Below are 21,786 nucleotides of genomic sequence, written 5' to 3' on the forward strand. Positions count from 1 at the left end.
CTGTAAGTTAAGTTCCACTTCATATTTTGATCTTCAAGGTGGCTGTGTTACATTTTTACTCTGTTCTACAAGTATTTGAAATTGTTGTTTTTGCTTCAGGAAATATTTTGGGGTCGCTGTATTGTCAGATGCATTTGCAGATTCAGTCAGTTTCATTGTGCTAGGAGCCATACAAACTGATAGGAAGACCAGGTTGTTTCCCCAAAGAGATGACAATGTAAAATGATAAAAACTAAACGGGGATTGAAAGCAGTGGGATGAAGGTGAAAACTGGCACACTGCTGGCTTGTTCTGTGGAACATTCCCTCCACTTGGAAATACAGTGAGGATTTTATGGTAGGCACATGGCACCTTCCTGAAGTAACTTAGACACTGTTGTGTCAAGGCAAAGTCAGGATGAAACCTAAGGGGGGAAAAAGTACAATGAAAGATTCTGCTACCTGAAAAAGTCTCTTTAAGAGACTGACGGTTATTCTGAACTGATACAGATGGCAGTTGAACTGTCTCATCGTTGCAGAGAAATGAGTCATTGCTGCTACATATCCTGTGTAACTCATTGGCAAAATGTATGTTGGGTCCCATTCTATTAGTGGGTCCACTACAGGATAACAGTCTACTACTTCTACCAGCTTCATGGAGTTACTCCTTTAATTAAAGGGGTAGAAGGCTTTACCTTGGTGCTGAAGATCCTGGTTTCAAACCCTGCTGATGACCCATGTGGGCTGAATTTATTACACATTCACTTCCCAGTGGTGAATTGGTGAAGAGAGCAGTTCTTTTGGGGCCCCTTCTCCCCTTGGTCAAAGTGAGTAGAGTTCCATCAGGTCAAATGTCTTATAATTATCGCTATAACCAGGGAAATTTGAATGGGGTTCTTGTTCATGCCCTTCCTGCATTCTACAGAATATGGGTTTAAATAAATTTTCTTTCTGCAGCAAAAAATAACCTCCCTTGTTTAATCTGTTTGCTGCTCACTCATGTTACTGAGCCCTGAGCTGCTGCTGTGGGACAGAAATTGGAATATTTGCAGGTAGAAGAAAAGGGTGGAGGTTTTTTTAAATAAATTAGCTGCATGGAATGGCCTCCTATAAACATCCCACAGAGGTGGTGTTATGCATTGTATTTACCTCCTATAGGACAAAATGATCTTCCATAAGCAGTAAGTTTTTCCCTTCCACTCTTCCTCAGATCCGTATGTCAAGGTGTCTCTGCTCTGTGATGGGCGGAGGCTGAAAAAGAAGAAAACCACCATTAAGAAAAACACTCTTAATCCTACCTACAATGAGGCGATAATCTTTGACATTCCCCCAGAGAACATGGATCAAGTTAGCCTGCTTATCTCCGTCATGGATTATGATAGGTAGGTGGGAGCTTCTGGAAAGCAGAAAGAAGGGACAAGCCCATTCGGCCTGGTTTTCATGCTCCATTCCAAATCGCCTTGGTATTGCTGCCTGGATTACACAGCCAGTTTGTGTCAACATGCATCACATAATGATGCATTACAAAATGTCATGGATATGTAATGCTATGGATAATTATATTGCTAGAAACATGAGTACAATAAACCTGATCCTTAGCTTTTAAGTAATTTTCTCCTTGAATGAGCACAATATGCCCCATAGCTGCAGAGTGTTGAATGCATTTCATCTGAGCCATCATCCCTGTTAGAAGGCAAACCACTTCCCACAAAGTGGAGCCATCCGTTTCTCAGGGATTCGTTTATTAGTGAGCCCCAAGCACTTATTTTCACTCCTCAGTTATCAGAACACACGTCCATTGGGATCCTGTCTATTGACCTAGTCTGGAGGTCAGCCCACATACAGAATCCCAAAAGGCCTGTAATTGAATAAAACCATCAGCATGATTTTTATTTATATTTTGGTAGCTCCCAGAGGCCTAGCTGCAATCAGGGCCCCATTGTGTTGGGAGCAGCACACACGTTGCAAGAGACAGTATGATATTGTCTTAGCAGTCCATAGGAAATTTCCAGTACTCGTAAGCAGTGTGGCTGTATAGGCAATGTGCACATGCACTTTCTAGTCAAAATAATTATGCCACTTTTCCATTGCCTTTCAGAGTTGGTCATAATGAGATCATTGGAGGTTGCCGTGTGGGGATCAGTGCCGAGGGACTGGGCCGAGACCATTGGAACGAGATGCTGGCATACCCTCGCAAACCGATCGCACACTGGCATCCATTAGTGGAGGTGAAGAAATCCTTCAAAGAGGTGCTTGAAGTCAATTACTTCCTTTGACTGCATGTGCCACGCATGGCTGAGCTGGTGCAAGGATTGCAAAAAGCTTCTGCTCTCACTTGCGGAGTTTCTGAGATGGGCTGAGTGGAGCTTTTTGCTGGAGGTGGACCCCAGAGAACCAGCATCTCTGCTCTGGCTTGACATAGTTCCTTGGCTGGCAAGCAGAAGTGGAAAGGAATGGAATTTACAGATCAGGTTGTTTTTGTGGTTTTCTTTTTTTTTTTATCTGAGAGAACAGACAGGAAAAGGGAACACTGCTGTGATCCAGAATAAATACCCCAGGCACACCACATGTTTCTACTCTTAACTGCTCCAAACATCTTTGGAGAGCGTTTAGCTACATCTTTGTATTACTCAATATGGTCACTGGACTTGAAAAGGCTGGACAACTTCCTGACCATCCACAAGGTTTCCCTTTCCCTCGCTCTCCATTTCCTCCCCTTCCTCACGCAGCCTCCTGGTCTCCTTTGCTATCTGTCTAATTTGGATGGTAAATCCCTAGAGGTGCAGTTGCCAACCTGCACAATGCCAGGCACATCAATGGCACTTTAGTGATGATAAACAAAGCCACCATTTACAGCTATGCCAGTTAAAGCAATAAAGACGATAACATCTCCACCCTGGCCAGGGCCAGGACAGCATTCCCCTCTATGCAGCATTGCCCAATGGCTAGGTGTGGTATAAGGAGTATTTTGTTGTCCTCTGAAGTGTCAGAGATTGAGCTCTGCTGGTAGCCAGATGCTGGGCCCCATGGATCACAGCAGTGGCCTGAACCAGTATGTGTCCATTGAAACCTGGTCGTCTATCACCAAGATGCTTTAGAATCCCGTAAATCAGGAGTCACCCCTATGAAGTCAGTAGCGTAAAACTGGTGCAAGTCAGATTAGAATCAGACCCAGAGTCATCTCTGATACGGAATTTGTTTGACAATAGCAGTGACTTTTGGGTGGTGAGCTGTGCTGTGAAATATACCACTCAGGCTAAAACTACAGCATGTCACATACCCCCTCTGGCAGGAATATAGGAGTTATTCCTGTCTGCTGGGCTGGGATTTAGTGGCTGCTAAGTTTCAGGATAAATATGCAGTATTCAGGTTTCAGAGTAGCAGCCGTGTTAGTCTGTATTCGCAAAAAAGAAAAGGAGTACTTGTGGCACCTTAGAGACTAACAAATTTATTTGAGCATAAGCTTTCGTGAGCTACAGCTCACTTCATCGGATGCTCACGAAAGCTTATGCTCAAGTAAATTTGTTAGTCTCTAAAGTGCCACAAGTCCTCCTTTTCTTTTATGCAGTATTCAGTGATCCATTAGCCAGGAAGCTTAACCTCCTCTGCAGTATCAGTAGCAGCCACACAGCACCTGGTTCCAGCTGTCATGTCTGATGCAGGAGGATAGAATCATTTCTCCATTTGGCAGTTTACATGATTTCATTCCATTATATTTAAGACCCAGGTTGCAGTTTCAAGGCTCAGTTCCTATTAAATTTCTGGTAACAAACAAGGAAAAATTCAATTATTTACAAGAAAATTCAAAGAAACAGGCACAATATGAAACCCACTTAAAATGGAAATCAAAACCCACTGCTGGGCCACCCAAATGTTGAAAACAAAAAATCAAATGCATCATTTCACCCTAATGCTGGGCGGATTAGGGGGACGATTACAAAAGCCCAGCATCATCGAGTCCTGTATTCTTGCCACAACCCACTGCACACAGCCAGCAAGCAAATGGTTCCTTTTCATAGATACTAAGGTCAGAAGGGACCATTCTGATCATCTAGTCCGACCTCCTGCACAGCGCAGGCCACGGAATCTCACCCACCCACTCCTGCGAAAAACCTCACCCATGTCTGAGCTATTGAAGTCCTCAAATCATGGTTTACAGACTTCAAGGAGCAGAGAATCCTCCAGCAAGTGACCCGTGCCCCATACTACAGAGGAAGGCGAAAAACCTCCAGGGCCTCTTCCAATCTGCCCTGGAGGAAAATTCCTTCCCGACCCCAAATATGGTGATCAGCTAAACCCTGAGCATATGGGCAAGATTCACCAGGCAAGATTCACCAGCCAGATACCCAGGAAAGAATTTTCTGTAGTAACTCAGATCCCACCCCATCTAACATCCCATCACAGGCCATGGGCCTATTTACCATGAATATTTAAAGATCAATTAATTACCAAAATCATGTTATCCCATCATACCATCTCTTATTTGTGTCTATTTTTTAGCCGCCTGTGTGCAACTCTTTTGTATACAGACATATCTAAAAACCAAATAACAAAACACAACAAAAAACCTACCAGAGTCCCAAGAAGCAATTACTGGGGAAATGTTTTTTCTATTGCACTAAATATAGTCTTGTAAGAGAGTTTAGAGTCAAGGTGTCTTTAATCTCCCTCTGAGCATAAAAATAGCTCTGCTGCCCCTCTTCTGGATCTGCCAATCACTTTCCTATCAAGGATTCTCGGGAGGTCAGGACACAATCCCTGTGTAAATCAGATGGGTAAGGTTGTTAAACTCTAGAAAAATGCCTTGATGAATTCTGGTGGCAAGATGTTATCCTTAGCTGTTCATCCCTGCACATCCCGCTCCCCCTCCTGCTCCTTAATGGTCTGTTGTGTGGTGTTGGGCATCACCCACTGTCATGTTCGCAGACGTCAATTCACAGAAAATAAGGTGGGTGGCAAATGAAAGGTTTCTCCTATAACTGGTGGGTATCTTGCTCCCAGAGCTTGTCAGCAAGTGTGCCTTTTCAGATCTTGTGTGTGCAGCTGAGCTTTCCAACAAGGGAGCTGATTGACTCTATTCTCATGATGTACAGTCTTAGCAAAACCGATGACTCAAATCTTTGGTCACACTTCTCAAGACAGAGGCACTTGTTTGAGATGTCCCTATCCAGTGTACTCAGTACGCATCACCTGCATCATAAGATCCTTTGGTGAAAACACCTAGGTAGTGTGAATTGTCACAATGAAGCAGCCGCTGTCTCCCATTCCTGCCCTCTGGGGTTGGGTGAGCTTACTTTGCATTATTGTGAGGAACAGTAATAACCAGACTATTCAGGGAAATGTCAATATTAGGAAGCTTCCATTAGAATAAGCAAGTTCTGGATTCCCTTCTCTCCATCCGCCACATGTGTTCCCTCTAATTATGAGAACAAATCCACACAGACACACCCCTGGAACTCCGACCTGGGGTATTCTATCTGCTACCCAAGATCCATAAACCTGGAAATCCTGGACGCCCCATCATCTCAGGCACTGGCACCCTGACAGCAGGATTGTCTGGCTATGTAGACTCCCTCCTCAGGCCCTACGCTACCAGCACTCCCAGCTATCTTCGAGACACCACTGATTTCCTGAGAAAACTACAATCCATCAGTGATCTTCCTGAAAACACCATCCTAGCCACTATGGATGTAGAAGCCTCTACACCAACATTCCACACAAAGATGGACTACAAGCCGTCAGGAACAGTATCCCCGATAATGTCACGGCTAACCTGGTGACTGAACTTTGTGACTTTGTCCTCACCCATAAGTATTTCACATTTGGGGAAAATGTATACCTTCAAATCAGTGGCACTGCGATGGGTACCCGCATGGCCCCACAGTATGCCAACATTTTTATGGCTGACTTAGAACAATGTTTCCTCAGCTCTCGTCCCCTAATGCCCCTACTCTACTTGCGCTACATTGATGACATCTTCATCATCTGGACCCATGGAAAAGAAGCCCTTGAAGAATTTCACCATGATTTCAACAATTTCCATCCCACCATCAACCTCAGCCTGGACCAGTCCACACAAGAGACCCACTTCCTGGACACTACGGTGCTAATAAGCGATGGTCACATAAACACCATCCTATACCAGAAACCTACTGACCACTATTCCTATCTACATGCCTCCAGCTTTCACCCAGATCCCACCACACGATCCATTGTCTACAGCCAAACTCTACGATATAACCGCATTTGCTCCAACCCCGCAGACAGAGACAAACACCTACAAGATCTCATCAAGCATTCTTACAACTACAATACCCACCTGCTGAAGTGAAGAAACAGATTGACAGAGCCAGAAGAGTACCTAGAAGTCACCTACTACAGGACACGCCCAACAAAGAAAATAACAGAACGCCACTAGCCATCACCTTCAGCCCCCAACTAAAACCTCTCCAATGCATCATCAAGGATCTACAACCTATCCTGAAGGACGACCCATCACTCTCACAGATCTTGGGAGACAGGCCAGTCCTTGCTTACAGACAGCCCCCCAACCTGAAGCAAATACTCACCCGCAACCACACACCACACAACAGAACCACTAACCCAGGAACCTAGCCTTGCAATAAAGCCCGTTGCCAACTCTGTCCACATATCTATTCAGGGGACACCATCATAGGGCCTAATCACATCAGCCACACTATCAGAGGCTTGTTCACCTGCGCATCTACCAATGTGATATATGCCATCATGTGCCAGCAATGCCCCTCTGCCATGTACATTGACCAAACTGGACAGTCTCTACGTAAAAGAATAAATGGACAGAAATCAGACGTCAAGAATTATAACATTCAAAAACGAGTCGGAGAACACTTCAATCTCTCTGGTCACTCGATTACAGACCTAAGAGTGGCTCTTCTTCAACAAAAAAAACTTCAAAAATAGACTCCAACGAGAGACTGCTGAATTGGAATTAATTTGCAAACTGGATACAATTAACTTAGGCTTGAATAGAGACTGGGAGTGGATGGGTCATTACACAAAGTAAAACTATTTCCCCATGTTATTCCCCCCCTCCTGACCCGTTCCTCAGACTTTCTTGTCGACTGCTGGAAATGGCCCACCTTGATTATCACTACAAAAGGTTTTCTTCTTCCCCCGCCCCCGGCTCTCCTGCTGGTAATAGCTCATCTTAAGTGATCACTCTCCTTAAAGTGTGTATGGTAACACCCATCGTTTCATGTTCTCTGTGTGTATAAATCTCCCCACTGTATTTTCCACTGAATGCATCCGATGAAGTGAGCTGTAGCTCACGAAAGCTTATGTTCAAATAAATTTGTTAGTCTCTAAGGTGCCACAAGTACTCCTTTTCTTTTTGAGGATACAGACTAACACGGCTGCTACTCTGAAACCTCTAATTATGAGGAATATCAACAACTTTAGAAAGAAATGGAACATGTGACAGTTTCTTTCCAAATTCAGACCTGGATCTTAAGTCAAATGCAAGGAAACCAATTTGACTTCTTCTTTTTTTTTTTTTTTTTTTTTAAATAAAGTGATCTAAATTGTAAAACAGAAAATTATGTCAACCTGGGGGAATTTGAAGTAACTTATACCATTCAGTTCTGTACGTCTTTCCTCTCCTCCTCTCAGATAAAGCTCCTAGCCATCTCCTCTTCCTTTCCCAATTTGACTGCACATGTGCAAACTGAAGAGTAATGTAGAATTCCTTGCTAATTGTTATACATTCTCTAATCTGCACTCAACTAGCGCCTATTTTGGGGGGAGGGGGCAGAAATCTGTCTAAAAAGTGCTCCTGTCAAACTTTGGACTTAGAATAAGATCACAGACCTCAAATAAATCAGAAAAAGACATTCCTTGCTAGGAAGGACTTTCTTTAATAAAATGAATTAGTCCCTCTCCCAGGTTTCCTCTCCTCCAAGGCTGCTGCTGCCCATCCCTGTACAGTTCCAGCTGCTGGTGTGTGTTCCAGACACAACACTGCACTATGGCTTCTCAGTGGCAATCTTCCAGAGTTGTGTAAAACCTAGAGTTCTCTTCCAGGGACTTCTTGCCTTCCCGTTGGCATTTCCTGACTATTCAACTAGAGGAACCTGTGTGCTGCATGGCCTGATTCCCCCAGCCATTGCATCAGTCTTACACAGATGGCTCCCTGCAGGAATAGCACTGGAGTAGTAAAATGGTGAATCAGGCCTGAGTCTGCATGAGCCAAGTCCTTGCTCTCCCTTTCCCCCTTTCATGGCGATGATCTCCAATGAACCATCATCAATAGCCACAGCTCTGTTCACTCTTGTTTTGCTGCCACTAAGTGAGAAACTTGCACTTCTTTGGTGACTTTCTTTGAAGGATTTCAAAGCACTTTAAAGTAATTAATTAATGACAGGCCCTTATTAGGTAAGGAAGTGTTATTCCCCCTTTCTTTGAATGAGCACAGACTGATTAAGGGGCTTGTCCACATTCACACCAACTTCAATAGAGCTAGTCATGGAACCCAGGAATCCTGCTTTCCAGTGCCTTGCACTAATAGGTACCTAACACACACTTCCTATAATCATCAGCACATGGCTAAAGAACCAACACGCTGACCCAGGACAATTCAGCATCTGATGAGTTTCCCCTTGCAGTACTAGGTATGCTTCAGCCATTCCAATTACTTTCTCATGCCTTGCTGTCTCCCTCAAAATACTTCCTGACATCAGTCAGTCAGGATCTTTAACTGCCATGTTTACAGGAAGAAATTTTTAAAAATCAGAGTCTTTTTATGAACATTAAAGGGAACAGTGAAAAGTGGAGATTTGTCTCTATCTCGGAGCACCTAGTATCACCAGCCCAGTATAAAATGTGTCTCCAATGTTATGAGGCAGTTTCAACATTCAGCACTTGGGCATTTATTTGTTTTTAAACTTTTTTCTGGAGAAATAATTTAACTTCACCGGGAGCAGGATCTAGTCCATAATGAAAGATAACTGCTCATCTTTAATGATATGCAAAGCTAATCTCCTCTAGTCCTTTGAGTCCATCTGGCCTTCCAAGAACTGACACTTCCCTGGCTGTTACAGAAAGAATGGCTCACTTCTCTAATTAAGAGAAGGGAAAATTATTCTGGTTTCTCAAGATGCATAGGTCACTTGACCCTGATCTCACTAGAGCTTCCTTCACAGTTAAGAATAGATAACATTATCATTGTAAAGGCAGGAGAAATGCTGCAATGGCACATCCTAAACTCTACCAAGAGCTTATTTCTGGAGTAATTTCTGATGTCCCATCTTTTTGGAGGCAATTCTACCATTGAGATTACATCTGCATTGTGCTTTCCTCTGGGGCTTTAGGTTGTAGTGAACAGCCTGGCAGAACTGGCAGCGGCACTGCAGAATGACTTTATTACCTTAAGGTACCCTAGGTCTGAGAGACAATTCTTGGTTCTTAACGCAGTACTTTCTGCTGACCTTTAATTAAATGTCCACTCTGCTGTGTAGTGGATTGCTTTGGAAATGAAAAGTCTGTCCTCTTTGAGGAGAAGGAGTAAATGCCAACCCTTAACCCCCCAATTCTGCCCCCTGCCTCCCCAGAATGAGTATTTGTACAGATAAGTCATGAAAGCAGGTCTGCTGCTGCTGCTGGCATAATGCTAGGTTTACATTAATTTGAGTGTACCTGCAAAGGCACAGCTGAGCCAAGATGGGCAATGGCCAGCACACCTTCCCCTGTGACTTGCTCAGCACTGGCTGGAGACCTCACAATCTGGCCAGGCATATCTGTGCATTAGCACATCCGATCCTCTTGGGCAGATGGACTGTGCCCATTGCAAAGAACAGGGGGAGTCCTGAGAAACTCCCCCCATGCAAGGAGCCAGCCCAAGGCCTATGCAACCCTGATATCCCACTTGCAGCCCTCTGGCTTTGAGTTAATGACTCTTACATGGAAGCAGGATTTTTTGAGTATTTCTCTCTCTGGTTGGTCACTATCATGTTCCCACCACCATGCCTTTCCCTGCTGACTCATTCTTCTTACTAATGGGTCTGGGCCAAGCAAGCATTTATTTTCTGAAGTGAAAAACGGGGAAAGAATTAATGAGAACTCTTACAGGCCAGCGAGTGTATTCAGATAGCACGTCTTAAACAGGATATTTGGAGCCAGCCATCCTACACAAAGGGGATTCCATAGCTCTGATCTGCCATCCTGTGCTGGTGGCACAGCAGAGTACAGAAGAGAACTGCACATGGAAGGGACAGTACCTCCAAGGTAGCAAGTGATGGGCGAAAGGCCTGATTGGCCACTGCTCTGCACCTTGGATCACCATTTATACCTGTGCAAAGTGGATGTTAAATGAAACTGAATCCGAATTCTCCACCCATACACACTTTTCATGGCATTTTCCACCCACTTTGCATGGAATGAATTACTAGACAATCAGAGGCCAAAGCTGCAATGACATCATGTGGACATGAGAGCCCCAACCAGGTATGGAACCATATTTGTTTCTCTGTGGAAGTAAACCCAGCCACTTGCAAGGTTTATACTGGGTTGGGGGAGCAATTACTCTGGAACTTATTATCACAGTTATTCTGAGAGTTTAAGTGAGTAACTGCACCTCTCAGATCCTACAGGGCAGGTTGATTTGTACCAGGGTCCTGTCCTTTGTATGCTTTCCATGGCACAGGGTGATTTACGTGCATGGGTGACGGTTGAGAGCATTGGTCCTCCTAAACAGTATAACATGCATGTTACACGTTTGGACTGGAACAGGGAAACCCTGTGGCAAAGCCAGTCGGTGGTGTGACTTTTGCCTGGATTCATTCATTTGCAGTGATTTGGTGCAAATCAGCTGGTGAATTTTCTCTTTCTCTTATGTGAACTTCATGCACTTTGAGCACTAATATTTACATGCAAAGATTTTTGCTGGCTCAGGAGAGGGGAGATTTGGTTTGGGGTGGACAGCACTGCAACAGGAGCCAGGAGCAGGTGCAATGTGAAATACCATATTCCCTGCAGTCTTTGGGAGATACATGTAGTTTGTCATTCGCATTCAATAAAATGAGAGAGAGAGAGAGAGAGAGAGAGAGAGAGAGAGAGAGAGGGAGAGACTGGCAAGACCTCAAAAGCTTGAGTGATATTGGTTTTAAACTACACTAATAGCTCAAAGACAAATTGCTAATAATTTATGGTCTGAAGTCCCTGACGATGAAGTGTTTACTACATACTAACCTATCCATCCATCCCCAGTCTGATCTGATTTTCAATTTGAAAAATGGCTCTGGCACTAGTTCCTGTGGAGTCTCATTATTTCTCTTTACTGCAATGATTTAATTAACTTTGCTATAGTTCAATATTTAAAAAAAAAAATTGCATGCTAAAATGGGAAACAGTCGGAGGGCAAACTTTCTCCAGCTAAGGAGCCTGGATATGATTTATCTGATGCTCAGTCTCGGCACCGGGGTTCAGGATTAAAAAAGTAATAACGCACTGGCAACCTCCCATAGGTGGTGTCAGGCACGTATGGCTGCCACCAATGAGGCCTTAATGACCAAGTGATGGAAGTAGACAATCCTAGGCTAAACCCAATTCAGCAGCAGATGAGACTGTGGAAAGTAAGACTGTGATCGTGACAAGGGAATGTGGGGAAAATAACGTGCTGTTTTTCTCTCCCATCAGTGGCAAGGCCGAGCAGCAAGCTTCGACAGCCAAGGCTCATGTCCATCTCCTAAGCCACCTCCCACACCATGAGCCACTGAAGCAGTGGATTAGAATGGAACTAAACAAAGTTATTTTGCACTTGTCCTACAGTCTGAACAACTTGTTGCTGAGTGGCACCAGTGAGGCGTTCCAGGCCTAGTTGTTCCAACGTAGGTAAAGGCAGAAGAAACACTTTGTGGTCAAATTTGTCTTGGTCTGTTATGGCTCCCAAGATGATGTTTGTAGTTTGCATTTTATGGATCTGCTGCCCGAGGAAGAAGATGGAACAAAACATGAGCTGGGAGGTTGGTCTGTAAAATAACGTGTAAAATGCTGGACCAGTAGCAGAGATCTTCTCAGCCTATATGAACACCGATGACATGCCCCAGGGAAGAGGCATGGGGAGAAGCATGCTGTTGCATTTTCTGACTGATTGGAACCGTGTAAATAGAAGCCTTGATTAGACTTCATGTGACCAGCTCTTTATTAATGTGATCAATCTGAATTCAGCCACATGTTTACAGGTTTCTTATTCATGTAGAAATGTTCATGAGCCTTTCAAAGTTTGTGCCGTGTATACCCCAAACTTCCTTCTGTGATGTATTGAAGATTTGTTGATTCCTCAGGGAAAATGATCCATTTTCTGTATTCTCCCTAGGACCATTTGCATGAACACAGTTATAGATCATAGAATATCAGGATTGGAAGGGACCTCAGGAGGTCAAACTAGTCCAACCCCCTGCTCAAAGCAGGACCAATCCCCAATTTTTGCGGCAGATCCCTAAATGGCTCCCTCAAGGACTGAACTCACAACCCTGGGTTTAGCAGGCCAATGCTCAAACCACTGAGCTATCCTTTCCCCTGTCTGCTACTGCTGCTCATTCCTCTGTGACATCGCTTGTCTGATGCGGAGTGAAGAGGACTGTGTTGACGCAAGCAGGGTTCTGATGTGAGGTGGGAAATGGGTTATAGGAGCAGGTGAAAGTCTTGCATGAACACTAGATCTTTATTTTTATAAATGATCCTTAGCAGGACAGTGTGAGAGAATACAGGGGAGCACAAAAATATAAACAAGTGTTGTTGTTTTTTTTAATTTTTAAAGCTTTAAATTAGGGCTGTCAAACCATTTTTAAAAAATTACAATTCATCATGAGATTTTTTTTTTAAATTGTGATTAATCCTAATTTTAATTGCACTGTTAAACAATACTAGAATCCATGCTGAATTTCAGTTGGTAAGCATGTCCTCTGGAATGGTGGTGGAAGCACGAATGGGTATACAAATGTTTAGCATATTGAGCACGTAAATATCTTGCAACATCAGCTACAACAGTGCCATGCGATTGCTTGTTCTCACTTTCTGGTGACAATGCTGCTCGCTTCTTATTTACAATATCTCCTGTAAATGTAAACAAGCTTGTTTGTTTTAGTGATTGGCTGAAAAAGAAGTAGGACTGAGTAGACTTGTAGGCTCTGAAGTTTTACATTGTTTTTGAGAGCAGTTATGTAAAATTTCTATATTTGTAAGTTGCACTTTCATAATAGATTACATTACACTACTTGTATGAGATAAACTGAAAAATAGTATTTTGTTTCATTTTTAATGTAATATTAAAATGAGCACTATACACTTTGTATTCGGTGTTGTAATTTATATAAATATATTTGGAAATGTAGAAAAACATCAAAAATATTTATAATAAATTGATATTTATTGTTTAAATTTAATAGTGTGATTAAAACTGTGATTAATTAGAGGTTTTTTATTGTAGTTAATTTTGTGTTAATCTCTTGATTTAATTGACAGCCCTACTTTAAATTTTTCCATAAGTTGTAAGCAGCTACTTAATAAGAGAAGTGTCTAAAATCTCAAACCAAGGTAAAAGTCTGTTGTGAATAATGAATGGTTGCTAATGCCACTGCCTGCAAGATCCAGAAAATGATGTTACCACATCTCAATGTACCATGTTTTTGAATCCCACAAGTCAGCAGGTATTTATCAGCAAATGAACTTTCTGAGACTTTTCATCTTGGACTTCTGTTCTCTAAGTTGCTAAATACATTAGTGTTTGTTTCACTGATATTAAACAATTTTGGGCAGTCATCCCCTTCCTCTCCAATCACCAATGTACAGGTATGGTGACTCAGGTTAGCAAGCACCTGAGCCAGCAATCAGTTTCCAGCTCAGCCTCATTTTCCCTCATTTTCCCATTTGAATGTTCTAGACTTGTATGTATGTCTTTGCTGGGTGAGAGGACGGAGCCTTTATTCGGTGAAGCACAAATACCTAACTTCTCACCAGACTTTGTATCTTAATTCTCTGTGTGCCACATGCTAAAGGAGCAGAAACTCAATAAAAGATTTGATTTGTAATGCCTGTTTTACTGGCCTAAATGCTTGTTTCTCTTGGGACAGTAGTGACTGTGTCTATCCATTTCCAGATGTTCAGCCAATTGGACCATACACAAAAAGACCCCTATGTGACTTTAAACTTGAGTGAAGACACCCTGCTGAAAATGAGACAATCCAATGATATTGGCAGTGGTGGTATAGCTGTTGGTCCCAGGGTGTTATAAAGACCGGAGAGGAGGTCAGATCTTTTATTGGACCTTCTAATGGTGAAAGAAGAGCTTGAAAATGTTTCTCTTTCACCAACAGATGTTAGCTTAATAAAACATATGACTTTGCAGTCCACAGCTACTTACAATTTGGTTTAAAAGAGAAGTGAAAGTGCAGTAAAGGTGAAGAATTAGATGTGGTGATTGGTGCTATAGCTTATACCGCCCAGGTGGTTTCCTACAAACACCTTCCAGAGAGTATATCCTTTCCTGTAGTGTCCTGTGTCTTCTAATAGGAAAAAGCTTTAATAGGTCAAAATATTGACTCACAAGCAGGGAAAGCCAAACCACTATGGACCACACAAAGACTGACCTAGCCCTTAGTCTAGAAAAGAGACACTTAAAGGGGGAATAGAATAGAGGTCTATAAAATCATGAATGGGGTGGAGAAAGGGAATAGGGGAGTGTTGTTTACCATGTCACATAATACAAAAACTAGAGATCACATAATGAAATGCTGAGACAGTAGGTTTTAAACAAACATAAGGAAGTCCTACGTCACAACCTATGGAACTCCTTGCTAGGAGATGTTGTGAAGGCCAAAACTATATATGGGTTAAAAAAAGAACTAGATAAGTTCATGGAGGACAGGTCCATCAATGGCTATTAGCCAAAATGGTCACAGACACAACCCCATGCTTTGACTGTCCCTAAACCACCAACTGCCAGAAACTGGGATAGGATAATGGGAGATGGATCACTTGATAAACTGCCTTGCTCTGTTCATTCCCCCTAACTCATCTGGCACCAGCCACTGTCCGAAGGAATAGATGGACCATTGGTCTGACCCAGTATAGCCATTCTTATGTTCTAAAGCACGATCTGAGCTGAATTGAACCTGTTGAGGGTCGCTATCAGAAGTTAAAAAGTGCCTTCCACTGCTTTCAGGGGCTTATGTTAATCTTCTGCAATGCATGCATGCTATTATCTCCTAATGGGCCTTCTGGGGCCACTGAGGGTGTGTCTACACCAGGAGTGGTGAAAGCTTCCTAAAAGTGTGGGGGGGGGTCACTGGTGCCGGAACTGTGGCCCCCACCCCTCATGCCACCCTTTCCCCCTGAAGCCCTGCCCTACGCCATCCCTTCTCCCCGAGCCCCTGCCCTGCCCCCTCCCATGAGACCCCACTCCCATACTGCCTCTTCCCCCCCCCCCAACTCTGTCCCCACTTGCTCCTCTCTGCCCCTCCCCCCTATTGCTTGCCTTTAGGGCCAGTAAAAAGTGGCAAAGCCATGCTCCCATCCCCATTCTGGCACCCCTGGTCTACATTGCAATGTGAGTCCAGGGTTCAAGCCCAATTCCTTGCTGTCTACACAGATATCATGGTAGACCCCCACAGGGCTGGAGGGGCCAAGTCTGAGTCAAGCCCAAGTTTTATGCCCTATTGCTTTGCAGTGTGACCACACACTGCGATTTGGCCAACAGTATCCCACAAGCCCACGGACCATCTTCTGGACAGTTACGTTTGGATGGGCAGGCAAGTTTTCTCACGCTGCACCATGAACAGCGGGCTAGAGCGGCCACATTGTGGGAGGGCACTAGGAAGTCTGGGCTGTGGGCGGTTGGACTCGGGCCCATATAAAACTGTGTAGACGCTTTTAGAGAGGAGTGAGGCTGGGCCCCAGGGTTCAACAATTCCTAACCTGGGGGTTAAAAATGAGTGTGGATGTGCAAGCCCTAGTGTAACAAACACAGGCTCTGATAACGCTAGTTACTAACCCTAGGCTTACACTGCAGGCTATAGCTACAGTGGGCACTGAGCTAGGTTCTGGCTCGGGTTTGAACCCAAGACCCAGGGCTTAAATCTGGGGGTGCTGGCCAGAGTGGTGTTCCGGAAAATATTTTTAAACCTGCCAGGCAGAAGCCCTGAGCCCCAGTGCTTCCCGGGGCCCTCCCACCCTGTAGCTGAAGCCTGGAGCCACATAGCCCCACAGGACAAAAGCCCCTAGACCACCCCACCTTGCAGGGCAGAAGCCCCAAGCTCTTCCCCCCACAAATCCCCTAGCCCCATGACCTCCCCTCTTTGCAGAGCTCCGCCCCCTTCCCAGTCTGGTAGGCAGAGAATGGGGAGGATGTTGTGGGGTGAGGGGGAGGCTCTGGGAACTACTCTATGAGTCTTTAAGCCCTGCCAAGACCCCATTCTGACCACACACAAATCAGTCTGGCTACCTACCAGGGCAGGTCAGAGCCTGACTCCCACTGAGCCTTGGGCCCAAGCCCTGGCATGTTTGCAGCATGGCCGCAGCCCAAGCCACAGCCCCATCAGCAGCTCTGTTAGCACAGCTGTGAGACATGGGGCCAGCAGTAGGCCACATAGGATTACAATGAAGTGGGGATGCTGAGTCCGTAGGCCAGTTCCTTCAGAGCTGTGCTCTCGAGGCAGCATAGACGCATCCTGAGTGTCGTGAGTCCTATGGTCAGATTCTGCTCTCCAGTACGCTAGGTTCACTGGCTCTGGTATAATTACTCTGGAGTCACTGTGCTGTAACTTAGATTCGATGTGGGCCCCTGCTCCACTCATTCCTTTCAGAGCTGGCCTGGGTCCATTGCTCAGTCTCTTTGGTGACTGAGCGAGGTGCACAGCTTGCCCCTGCCCCATTACAGCCTCCCCACGAACACTCAGCAGCTCATCAGCCAGAACAAGAATGACGGTCACATTAGTCAAGTTTCCCAAGGGTGTGGTTGCAAGACCAGTTTGTTCGTGGCACATTGGGGTGTGAATCTATCCCATGCTAGCCGGCCATGGCCTCTGTGTCCATGTGGCTCCCGCTGATGCCTACTGGTGTTTTTTAAACTGCTAAGACCTAACCAGCTTTGACCCAGGCCACTTTAACTGGGGGAGCCCAGGTTCTGCTTTCACACAGGCTGATAACCTGCTGCCTCTGCAGTGAGAACACAGGCGAGTGCTCAGAGCCCTCTAGTACTTCCTGCTCGCCCACCCCCAAAGCAGTTCTCCCACAATTCCTTAGGCAGGAATCAGAGAGCAGCTCAGCTGACTGTAACCCAAAGAAGCCTGGTTTGTGCTCCCAGCGGGTCCTGGTGAGTGCAGCCCCAGGGAGGTCACAGCAATGTAGGCAGGGCTTTGCAGCAGGGCAGCTCACACTCCACCTAGGCTAACCCAGAGCTCAGACCTTGGTGCCCATCACAGCGGTTACGGTTGCAGGGAAGACTTACGCCCTGGAAGCTGCATGTCCAGTTTCAGCTGGATGGTAAGATGTTGTCATCTAAAAATGTATTAATCACTCTCCTACTCAGTCCCTTGCTTCCTTAAGCCTCGCTTCTTGGGCTTTGTGCTTCTGTAATAACACTGCTTTTCCATCATGTCTCTCATTAGCTGGGACTTAGTCAAAATAGACGTGGGGTTTGGCATCAAGCTTCTATTTTTAATTCCTGCTTCACACAGATAATCAATTTCCTCTTGCTATTGATTGTCAGCGGCATTGCTGAAATGCTGCCACCTTGTTACTGAGTAAGACCCCCATCCCAGCATGTACAAAACCCACAGTTAGATTGGAAACGCTGCAGCTGAACTATGACTCTTGGTGAGGGGATAATCAATCCGCTGTATGTTCATCAGCGCCTGACCTCAACTAGGCCACAAGTTGACCACACTATTTCCCTTCGTCCCAATGGAAAACCTGTTCTTTTATCTCTGTGAACAGCTTGGGCCAGCACATGTGGAATGCATAACCAATATTTTCTTTCCTCGTGCAGAAGGGCAGGCCAGGGCCATGCACTACATACGCCTTGGACTTAGGTGGGACGTCAGTGCTACATTGGCCAATGGTCGCCCGCTGCACAAGGGTGAATTTCACCCCTCTAGTACTGATTCATGCCAATGGTCCCATTAAAATCAGTGGGACAGCTCCTGGGCCTGATCCAGCCAAGTCACTGGCAGTCTTTCCAATGGGAGCTGGATCAAGGCTCTGCTAAGTACTCCTCAAAGTATGCATTACCCCTTCAGCCCCTCAGGCTCCAGCCCCTGATTGCATACACCCTCCACACAATGGAGACACGTAACTATTTACAGGGCATGAACCAGTTACTGGCAACTTTGCAAAATCAGAACAGTAGCCACAAGTGGTGAATTTTACTCAGTGTAAGGGAAACTAGCTAACCAAACCCTGCCAAACGTTCCCAGGCCCTGGGCCTGACCTCAGCCTCATTCTTCTCTTTGTTACAGCCTCACACAGCTCCTGTTTTTCAGAGCCATGCTAAAGGGTAGAAAAACCAGTGGAGTGGTGTTGCCTGAGGTGCAGCTTAATTACCAAGTGCTCCTGTGGGTCTGTGAAATGAGGCTAGAAGACATTGTGATACACTGGATGTATCTAAATACTTGTCCTGCAAATATGTTTTTGCATGACACACTTGTCATGGTCTGCCATCAATCCTGCCTTTACTTTGCACCCTAAACAGGTACTTTAGTGTTCAGATATGTGGGAGAGAAAGACCTCTGTGCATCCCTCACTGGGAGCACGTCTTCACTAGCAACGTTAAAGCGCTGTCACAGCAGCACTTCAACGTGGCTTGTGTAGTCGCGGCATAGCGCTCTCCCAGCACTATAGAAAACCCACCTCCACGAGGGAAGTAGCTCCCAGCGCTGGTGCACTGTCTACACTGGCACTTTACAGCACTGAAACTTGCAGTGCTCAGGGGAGTGTTTTTTCACACCGCTGAGCAAGAAAGTTGCAGAGCTGTAAAGTGCCAGCGTAGACAGGCCCTGGGTTATAGCATCGATTCCCCGGTACTCTGTGGAAGGAAACATGTCAAATGACTACAGCTGATTTTGTTCATCCTCACACAATCACACTCTTTTAAAAGCAGATAACAGTCACAGTAAGAAACATCTATTGAAGTTCCAGACTGAGCTATACAAGCCTGACTCCGCAGCTACACTGGAGCTGTATGAAGGGGCCACAGTGTAAATGAGAATCAGGCCCGGATCTTATACACTGCCGCAACTCTGAAGTAACCCTAGTGAGCTTAATGAAATTAACTGGTGTGAGACATGCAGGACTGAACGGGACTGGGCTAGGTCATCAAGTCCAGTCCCCTGCACTGAGGCAGGACTAAGTATTATCTAGACCATCCCTGACAGGTGTTTGTCCAACCTGTTCACCAATGACGGAGATTCCACAACATCCCTAAGTAATTTGTTCCAGTGCTTAACTACTCTGACAGTAAGTTTTTCTTAATGTCTCACGTTAATCTCCTTTGCTGAAATTTAAAGCCATTGCTTCCTGTCCTGTCCTCGGTGGATAGGGTGACCAGATAGCAAGTGTGAAAAATCGGGACAAGGAGGTGGGGGGTAATAGGCATCTATGTAAGAAAAAGCCCCGAATATCGGGACTGTCCCTATAAAATCAGGACATCTGGTTGCCCTATCTGGGGATAAGGTGAACAATCTATCACCCTCCTTGTAGTGAGGCAGCATGGCCTCCCTCCAGCACAGAGGGGGTTAACTCCCCCAGGATGTGCAGGGCGGGGCAGGCAGTATAAGAGCAGGTCCTGCAGCTCGTTGGGGCTGGAGCCAGGAAAGAGGCAGACATCCCTCCCAGGCAGCTGAGCCCTCAGCCCCACCCACTGCCCCAGGAGATTGAAGACCCCCAGGGAGAGACTGGAGGAAGGGCCACCCAACTGAGACTGAGAGCCAGGTCCCAGTGGCGAAGGAGCAGCACCAGCAGAATCCAATAGGAAGTAGTTCAGGGAAACAAGATTTTGGTCCATTTGTGCTGCCAGGACGCAAGGCAGCGACTGCAAGTTTCCCCGTTGGCCCCGTGGTGGGATCGCCCATCATTTCTAGGGCCCTGGACTGGGACCTAGTGGAGCAGGGTGGGCCTGGATTCCCTATCTCCAGCCCCGTATGCGGGGCTGGTTGCATGCTAACCTTTAGGCCAGAAGGTCAGTGATTCAGACTGTTTAATTATTCTGCCCATGCCAAAGGGCCAGCGCCCCAGTGTATTGCTACCCACCCAGCCAGGAGACCGAGGCTACAATCTGACTGGTGGTGTGCTGAATCCTCCTTTTTGCACCCTGAACCGTCATATGGACAATTGTGCGGCCACAAGTCAGACCGCCTGGCGAGCAGCCAGCGGGCATACCACCTGCCCAACACTATCAAAAGGGGTCGCCCCAGCCCCGAGAGGGAGGAACGGTACATTCCTCTTTGTAACACCGTCTTACGTACTTGAAAACTGTATCATGTCCCCCCTCAGTCTTCTCTTTTCCAGACTGAACAAACCCATTTTTTTCAATCTTCCCTCATAGGTCATGTTTTCTTGATCTTTAATCATTTTTGTTGCTCTTCTCTGGACTTTTTCCAGTTTGTCCACGTCTTTCCTGAAGTGTGGTGCCTCGATCTGGACACACTGCTCCAGCTGAGGCCTTAGTGCTGAGTGGAGTGGAAGAATTACTTCTCTGTCTTGCTGACAAGCATCCTAGAATGATTGCTTTTTTTTTCAACAGTATGACAATGTTGACTCAAATTTTGCTTGTGATCCACTATGACCCTCAGGCCTTTTTCTGCAGTGCTCCCTCCTAGGCAATCATTTTCTCATTTTGTATTTGTACAATTGATTATTCCTTCCTAGATGTAGTACTCTGAATTTGTCCTTATTGAACTTCATCCAATTTATTTCAGACTATTTCTCCAGTTTGCAAGATAATTTTGAAATCTAATCCTGTCCTTCAAAGTGCTTGAAATCCCTCCCAATTTGGTATCATCTGCAGACTTTGTAAGAGAGCTCTCTATGCCATTATCCAAATCATCACTGTAGATATTGAATAGAACTGGACCCATGATGGATCCCTGCAGGACCCCACACGATGTGCCCTTTCAGCTTGACTGCAAATCATTGATAACTACTCTCTGGGAACAATTTTCCACCCAGTTTTGCATCCACCTCATAGTAGCTCCATCTAGGTTGTATTTCCCTCATTTGTTTATGAGAAGGTCATGCGAGACAGTATCCAAAGCCTTACTAAAGCCCAGATATACCACGTCTATTGCTTCCCCGCAATTCACAAGGCTTGCTTGACAAGTATCCCGTCAGCTGGTTGCCCTTCTTCCCTAGGCCCCCAAGGACTAGTTTATCGCAATATCTTCTTTTCGTTTTTAAATAAATTGTCCTTTTTAGTCGGGGAGCTTGGCCATCTTCCTCCATCTTCCACTGATTCCAGGCCAGTTGCTGTGTCAGGAAACTCTCCTGAGCACCAGTAACCCAAGAACTGCTGGTGACAGGAACCTTGTCCTAGCAAGTTATTGTTACATCTCAAGGAAATCTTTGAGCCCTGATTTTAGACTGTCACAGCTGGGCAAATTGAAAAAGGAGGCCAGAGCAGCCCCAGAGGCTTTACAAGGCCTTAAGAAATAAATGAAGGTTCTGTGCAGTTATCTGAGAGAGACCAAAGCAATAAATACAGAAGACAAACTTCGGCACTGCCATGCAGTGAGTGTGTCCCCCGCTGTCTAACTCCCTGCAGCTGTCTTAGTAATGTGGTGAA

At 45.4% G+C, this 21,786-nt stretch overlaps 1 protein-coding gene across 1 annotated transcript in view; it reads left to right on the forward strand.

Annotated features, from left to right (window-relative positions):
• The window catches only part of SYT6 (synaptotagmin 6), an 88,698-nt gene extending 75,866 nt beyond the window's left edge, over nucleotides 1-12,832 (forward strand). The window contains exons 5-7 of the mRNA XM_038379998.2: nucleotides 1,189-1,360; nucleotides 2,077-2,227; nucleotides 11,649-12,832. Coding sequence (XP_038235926.1) covers nucleotides 1,189-1,360; nucleotides 2,077-2,227; nucleotides 11,649-11,720 — 395 coding nt within the window. The 3' untranslated portion in view covers nucleotides 11,721-12,832. The remainder of the gene's footprint in view (nucleotides 1-1,188; nucleotides 1,361-2,076; nucleotides 2,228-11,648) is intronic.
• Nucleotides 12,833-21,786: the final 8,954 nt, after the last annotated feature.

This window comes from Dermochelys coriacea, chromosome 21, assembly GCF_009764565.3.
Source record: "Dermochelys coriacea isolate rDerCor1 chromosome 21, rDerCor1.pri.v4, whole genome shotgun sequence".
In the NCBI taxonomy this organism is placed as follows: Eukaryota; Metazoa; Chordata; order Testudines; family Dermochelyidae; genus Dermochelys; species Dermochelys coriacea.